Source organism: Sinocyclocheilus grahami, unplaced genomic scaffold (genome assembly GCF_001515645.1).
Source record: "Sinocyclocheilus grahami isolate Dianchi unplaced genomic scaffold, SAMN03320097.WGS_v1.1 scaffold1231.1, whole genome shotgun sequence".
Lineage (NCBI taxonomy): Eukaryota > Metazoa > Chordata > Actinopteri > Cypriniformes > Cyprinidae > Sinocyclocheilus > Sinocyclocheilus grahami.
Window position 1 is genome coordinate 157,548 of NW_015506410.1, and position 7,921 is coordinate 165,468.

At 36.4% G+C, this 7,921-nt stretch overlaps 1 protein-coding gene across 1 annotated transcript in view; it reads right to left on the reverse strand.

Moving 5' to 3' along the window:
- Positions 1-2,626, reverse strand: part of LOC107568287 (biogenesis of lysosome-related organelles complex 1 subunit 4-like) — a 13,307-nt gene extending 10,681 nt beyond the window's left edge. Inside the window, exon 1 of the mRNA XM_016254219.1 lies at positions 2,271-2,626. Coding sequence (XP_016109705.1) covers positions 2,271-2,564 — 294 coding nt within the window. The 5' untranslated portion in view covers positions 2,565-2,626. The remainder of the gene's footprint in view (positions 1-2,270) is intronic.
- Positions 2,627-7,921: the final 5,295 nt, after the last annotated feature.

Here is a 7,921-nt window from a genome sequence, read left to right on the forward strand (position 1 = left end):
CGGATCCGAGCGTGATTGCCGTGTTCACATATGCCCAAACGAACCGAGGTAAGGGGGGGGAAGCGCGACAGGTTCCGAAACAACGAGCCAGGTGTGAAAGCACCCTAAGACTGGTTTATTCATCCTTTATACTGTAGACATGTAGAACATATCCGCGTTTGTGCATCAATGTCTGTAATGTGTGCTGTAGGTGCGAAACTTTTAGGAATCTTATCCAAGTTGTAGGCTTGTCAATATCAGTCAGTCAGTCGTATCTGAGGATCCGCGAATGAAACTGTGACCACAAACACAATTAACTTAAAGGGGTGGTTGACTGTTTTTTTTATAGGCTTGATTGTGTTTATGGGGTGCAGTTTAACATGTGTTAATGCTTTGTTTGTTAAAAAACATTATTTTTCACATAATTTACCGCTCTGTCCCTTCTCCTCTGAACGCGCTGAACATTTCCTGCTTTTATGAAGCCCCTCCCTCAGAAATACACGATGGGCTCTGATTGATTAGCTGGGCCCAGTGTGTTGTGATTGGCTAAACCGCCTCTAGTGCGCGTCTAAACTAGGGATGCACGATATATCGGCCACCATATCGGTATCGGCCGATAAATGCTCATTTTTTCTGTTATCGGTATCGGCCTGATAAGAAAATTTGGCCGATATCTTAAAGCCGATAAATAATGCATTATTTCCTTCAGAGACACTTCAGATGCGCGCTGTTTGTTTGCAGCCTTTTGTGCAATTGTACGTTGTAATATTGTGTTTTGTATTAGTTATCTATTTTAGTTTTAGTTACAGTTGTAGTAATGTTGTCATTTTATTCGTTTTTTTATTATGTCTATATAGGCTTTTTATTAAGTTTTAGTTTTATTTAATTTGAGTTATTTCAGTACTTCAACATACAAAATGGAAATGAAATTATATATATATATAGAGAGAGAATGTATTTATATATATGTACATGTATGTGTGTTTGGCTTAGTGTTATGTTAGAATCATTATTATACTCTTACCTTTTGTTCTTTTAATATTTTTGAATAGTTTTTAGCTGTTTTCATTTAAATGTTTTAGTTTTGAAATGTTGTATGCATTTGTCATTTAATTTATTTTCTTAAACGTTTGTGTATATATATAGTATTTATAGAGTTTTAGCTTTTAGTTTCAATTACTTTTTCTTATTTGTAAGTCGCTTTGGATAAAAGCGTCCGCTAAATGACTAGAAGTAAAGTTTTTTTTATTTTTTTTTTATTAAGGACATTATATAGACAAAAATAAAAGCAGTCACAATGTAGAACAAAAGAAATAATAAGAAAGAAAAAACAACAACAAGAAAAATAAAACTACAGGGTACAAGACGGGTATATAATTAATCACAAAAGATCACATCAAAGGAAAAGATTAAAAGAATTACAAATTTAAATTGTTTTTAAAGCCTTCTTGTTACACGAGTTAAAGATAGTCCCAAAGTAATGCTGCAATTCAGCAAGCAAAACGTAAAAAAGTGATTTTTGACCTGAAAATGTACATTTATGTATATAACATTTGGTTAATAAAATAAGAAGATTAAGTATGTATATTTTGTTTTTCAGTAAATGTTCTTTTTTCCCATTAACAATTCCAAACAAAACTTTTTCCCAAAGTAAAGAAAAATCTTTATCAATGTTCTCAGTAACAAACAGGGACAAGTCTGACTAAAAGTAAAGTACAGTAGAGACGCTATTGCTTGACGACGTCAGGAACCGATTAATCGGCTTTAAGAACCGGTTCAATGAGCCGATCTGTCCGAAAAGAACCGGTTCAATGAGCCGATCTGTCCGAAAAGAACCGGTTCAATGAGCCGATCTGTCCGAAAAGAACCGGTTCAATGAGCCGATCTGTCCGAAAAGAACCGGTTCAATGAGCCGATCTGTCCGAAAAGAACCGGTTCAATGAGCCGATCTGTCCGGTTCGCGGAAATGAATCGGACTTTGCATCACTACAAGGAATATCACAGAACTACAATCACAATCTTAAGCACCCACACAAGTTATTGTTTCCAGTGTAATAGCGATATTAAATTATTGTTTAGATTTCAATAGCACATTAACATTGTTGCTGTAGTCTGATCAAATCACAGCTGTGCCAGTATTCAGAACAGCATGCTTGACACATGCAATACTATAATGATATATTAGCCACGCTGTATAATATATCCTGAAGTTCTTCCTGTCCTGATGTTATTGTTTACTTCGGTGTTTGGGCATTATTATATGTTAAACAGACGTGGCAAAAGGCCCTCACCTCTTCCTCCGCGTTGGCTCTGATATAAGAGGAGTAAGTGATGGCGGTGTGTGTCAGGAGCTCGTCGTCTCGTGTCTGCTCCGGCTGGGTTTCTCCGGCTGCGGAGCTCGGGCTCGGGGCCACTGCAGCGCCGAAGCTCGGGCTCTGAGACACGGTGCCGCTGCTCAGGGCCTCGCTCACCATAGACAGGCTGCTGGCGCTCTGGGACACGATGCCGCTGTCTCTGCTCACCTCCGCGCTGGACTCCTCCAGCGGTGACAGCACCGCTGCCGCGCGGTCAAAGCGATGCTCCATGTTTCGCTGTCCACTGCACTGCTCTTGTTTATGTGCAAGTGAACGCAGAGCAGCATGTGCGCATGCGCGGGTTTAACAGCCAGTCAGAGAACGGGTCGGCCACATGTTGGTCATGTGACATGCAGGGTCAAACTCAGAAATACCGATAGATTATATTTTTAATAATTTAATATTTTTATTATTTAATTATATTAGCTGACATTGGCGTTTCCTGTCCAATGATGATTTATTAAACTATTTAATTCAAAATTGTTCATGAAAGATCTCTGATCGCTTAAAATAATGCATGAAAGAACAACAAAATGCGTTTGTCCATCTCTGAATTTTATTATGGATGTTTTAAAAAAAAACGATTGACATCAGTAAAAACAATTTAGACAATATTCACATATATATTTTTTGTTTGTTTTTTTGTATTAAAATGGCTTTAAACTACCACTTTAAATGTGGTTTGACTGCCTGACTAATATATCGTACTATGAGGATCATTTAGACACTGAACTTTATTGCATTAAGGCATAAATATGAGGCTGAAACTGTCCTACCACGACTGACTTCAGATTTATGTCGAGCCCATTTCTTTAGAAATCTGCTTTTTAGCTCGTATTGTTTTGGATTTCTATTAAATGTATTTAATGTTAATGGATATACACATAGATGAACCAAGATATGAACAGTAACGCAAAAAAAGAGAAGATTTTTCAGCAAAAGAGACGCAGTTCAGGCAGTGACCAGCAGATGGCGACACACAACACATGTTTTTCGACTCGCACACGCACGTGTTGTACCATGTCCTTGCTTTTACCAAAACGAAAATATTTCCAGTGGTCAGATCCAAATACTTGGCCTGTTTGAGTGAACTATGTCTGTAGGAGGGACAGTAAGGCACAAAAATGGTGGATATGAAGGTAAGTCTTTGTTCAAGAAAACAAAAATGATGCAGTCAACTTAAAAGCAAAAGAAGGTACAATCAAAGTGGTTTTAGAAGTGATTCCAGACTCTCTCTCTCTATATAAACAAAATTACTGGGTATAAACTGTGCGTTCCCAATGTAAAACAGGATGATATAAGACTTTGTCTATTTAATAGCTTAAGTTTGACTGGACTTAAAGGGATTAAAGGGACAGTACTCCCCACAATGGAAAATTCAGTCATCATAATACTCACCCTCAATTTGCTCCAAACCTGTACAAGTTTCTTTCTTTTGTGTTCAACAGAAGAAGATATTTTGAAGAATGTTGGTTACCAAATAGTTGACGGTAGCCATTGACTGGAAACAAACAACTATGGAAGTCAGTGGCTACCGTCAACTGTTTGGTTACCAACATTCTTCAAAATATCTTCTTTTGTGTTCAACAGAAGAAAGAAACTGGTACAGGTTTGGAGCAACTTGAGGGTGAGTAATCCATACCTTTAAGTATGCTCAGTGGCTAAATTAACATTAAATATCTGACTACTACTGAGACAGCAGTCTGTTCAACTGTGGGGGTGTGAGTGGAGGTCAGAGGTGAGGCTTCATTAACATTGAGGTGACAGAAAATATGTGTACAGACTGAACAGAGAGAGAACCAACAGAATCACATTCCGCTGGACTCACGAAGTCAAAAGAGAAGAAGAAATAGGTGAGAAATACCTATATGTGATGACCCATTACACTCCAGTGCAGTCAAATAAACCAGAAACCAAATTAGATGAAACTCTACAAGACCCAAGTCAACATGATACTAAATGTCTTGCAAGTGATGGTTAGAAGAAGATGATATTTTAACTGAGATGATCTAGTCTAAACAACTTATTCCACAATTTCCAAAAAGCCTTTTTGAACACTGACACAAGTGATATTCATATTTTTGGAAACAAACATTCTAAAGGGGTATCTGCCAAATAGTACTTTAGTGCATGTACTAAACATACAGCAGATATATATGTATCATCAAAACTTCATGATAATGAATATTAATACTATTTAGTTATTAACTTGGATTGGGCAGGGCAAAAAAAATGTTTGTGTTTATGATTAAGTGTGAATTCATTTTGGCATTTGCACAATGTAACTGGCTTTTCTATTACACCGGGGCAAAGGTTTGTTTTCAGATACAAACTCTAAACAGAAGACAACAGTACGCACAGGTCTAAGCCCAATTTATGGTCCCAAGAGACATTTAGAAAACATGATTAAAATAAACCAGAATGGAGAAACCCTGATAGACGAGATAAAAAAAAATGGTTCTGCTTAGAAAAAGAGACATACCACTAAATCTGAAACATTTCTGACAGTTAAGACATTACAACACAGGCAAAGCAAACATTTAAAAGAGTAAAATTTCAGATATTGTTTCTGTTAAATTATTCATTATACAAATCCCTTAAAGTTTGGTGAGGTTCAAAGTCGAGTCTGATGTCCCAGGCTGAAAGGCAGAGTCTCTGGGAGGGCTGGATTTTATGAGAGTATATGTATTATAAAGTGATGACCGTGCCATCCTCCTCCACTATGATTTAACATGCTTTTTCTGGCAAGATAACACAAAAGATGAGGCTACCTTTGAAGCCATCATTACAAAAACTTAACCTCAACTAGTGACAGAACACAACAGTCTCTGTTGAAAGTATTCAAGCAGATATTAAGGTATCCACATGTTCTGATGTACTGATAAGTGCTGTAAGAACTCTATGCTACTGGAGCAAGTAGATTAAGAGATCAAGTGTGATCACAAGTCCTACTGACACATACAGCACATCTTAAAACAGAAGTAAGGATGGGGACCTGCTTACCTTGGTGAGGTTACTTGTGAGGCTAATGATAGTATATAATTTGAGGAGCACAGTGTGTTTTAATAAGGCTTCTCTTTGAACACTAACATAACTTGCTTAAAAAACATCCCCCTCTGTGCTGAGTCAGACAGCAACCACACCTGGACTGTTCATTGTGGATAAGGTATAGTTTCCAGTGCAAGTTTAACCGACTTCCCAGCATGAGTTCTCAGGGAAATACAGGCAAGAAAATGCCCACCTTCTGTTCAATTACTCTCAAATCAATTTTTAAAAATGCTTTTACAAAGCTTCTGAATTTTCATCAAAGCATCCAGCTGCAGTTGTTCTTAATTTGGCTCTTTGGTGGCCTGATTATTTTGATTGAGTCCAGACAGGCTTTTATTATGTCCTGGAATTTCAGCCACAACTGCAAGTCTCTTGATAGGAAACACATTGAAGTGTTTCTGCTTCTGGCCTTCATTAGAACTCAACTGTCTTCTTCTGAGAAGAACTTTGAACACCTAACGGAACAAGTAATAACTTAGGGACTGGTGAAAGGTGTACTTTGTAAGTAAGCAAATATAAAGTTGATCCTAGAGGCTGAGACTTGGAGTTAGGGCAATTAAAAGGTTTTTTTTTCTTTCTAGGTTTGCCTGGCAGACTGCACTGATGCATGATGGGAAAACAAATTCAGCTCAGTGATCAAAGGCTGGCTGTTTCCAGACATTTTCAGGGGAAAGTGAATGGCTCAGTGCCTACCAGACAGAAAACAAAGTTTACAGGTTCAAGAAAGGCAACAATATTGCCCAAGAAGGTTTCATTAATTGGCAGTTTTAAGAAAAAAAGAGGAATGTTGAGTCAATATCTGATGAACAACATGCCCAAATCATTATTTCATACATTCTTTCATACAAACAAATGTTGCAAACCACAATCCACAAATCTCTTCTTTAAAGGTTTAGGCACTAAATGGTGGAAATTTGGGTTATGGACATTTCTACAATACTAACTCGAGGGCAAAACTGTATTTTTCTATCTATTTTTCTAATATCTCTTTTTTTTTCCCCCTTTTTTTTTTTTAAACATTGATTTTCAAACCATAATTTGTCTTTTGGTTGCAAACCCCAAAAAGCTAAGCCTACAAACTTCAAGTTTATAGTAAATATCCTGACCACTTGATGTCCTTATAGCTTAAACAGTTAAATTATCACTTTAAATACCTGTACAAAGAGGGGAAAGTGAATGGCTCAGTGCCTACCAGACAGAAAACAAAGTTTACAGGTTCAAGAAAGGCAACAATATTGCCCAAGAAGGTTTCATTAATTGGCAGTTTTAAGAAAAAAAGAGGAATGTTGAGTCAATATCTGATGAACAACATGCCCAAATCATTATTTCATACATTCTTTCATACAAACAAATGTTGCAAACCACAATCCACAAATCTCTTCTTTAAAGGTTTAGGCACTAAATGGTGGAAATTTGGGTTATGGACATTTCTACAATACTAACTCGAGGGCAAAACTGTATTTTTCTATCTATTTTTCTAATATCTCTTTTTTTTCCCTTTTTTTTTTCTTAAACATTGATTTTCAAACCATAATTTGTCTTTTGGTTGCAAACCCCAAAAAGCTAAGCCTACAAACTTCAAGTTTATAGTAAATATCCTGACCACTTGATGTCCTTATAGCTTAAACAGTTAAGTTATCACTTTAAATACCTGTACAAAGATTCTACACTTTATCCAGGAGCTATAATGACTTTCAAAAGAAGGAATGAAACCATCTGTAAAAGGGTGGTGTACAATATACCAGTACAGCAGTATTGCAAATACAAACCCAATTCCAAAAAAGTTGGGACACTGTACAAATTGTGAGTAAAAAAGGAATGGAATAATTTACAAATCTCATAAACTTATATTTTAGTGATGAGACGCAGTGAAAAGGAATAAACCTCCACAAATTTGCGACGTGTTTTCTAAAAGTTTAAACTGTTTTAACTTTGCATGGCTTTCTATAAATCTCTTGATCTCTCAGACGCGAGTGCAGCAGTCGTATTTGTCCGTCTAAAAATGCGCTGAATATGCGTTCTGTGTGAATGGCTTGGTTTCGGTTTTAACCTAATCAAGATCTTCTCCGCATTGAGCTTCTATATTTCTCTAATATTTTGAATGAATAACGCAGCAGCGGCGCGTCTCGTGGGCTAGACTAACAAAACATTCAAATGCAACAACGTCACTTACATCATCGCCACTGATGACGCACTCCTAACATTTGATTGTACTATTTTTGCATTCAAATGCAAATGTTTATTTTAAATTCGACTAATATACATTTTTTTATTCACAATCTCCTCATCACAGGCAGTCACAGCACTCAATTCAGCATGTGTTCATGTTTGTGTGTGCTGTCTGCGTCACTCACACGTGCCTATATCGTGCACAATAATACAAAATTTTTTATATCGTTATCGAAGAAGGTGTACCGTCAATAAATACCGATATCGTTTTATCGCCCAGGCCTAAAAAAATAATAATAATAATTATTATATATATATATATATATATATATATATATATATATATATATATATATATATATATATATATA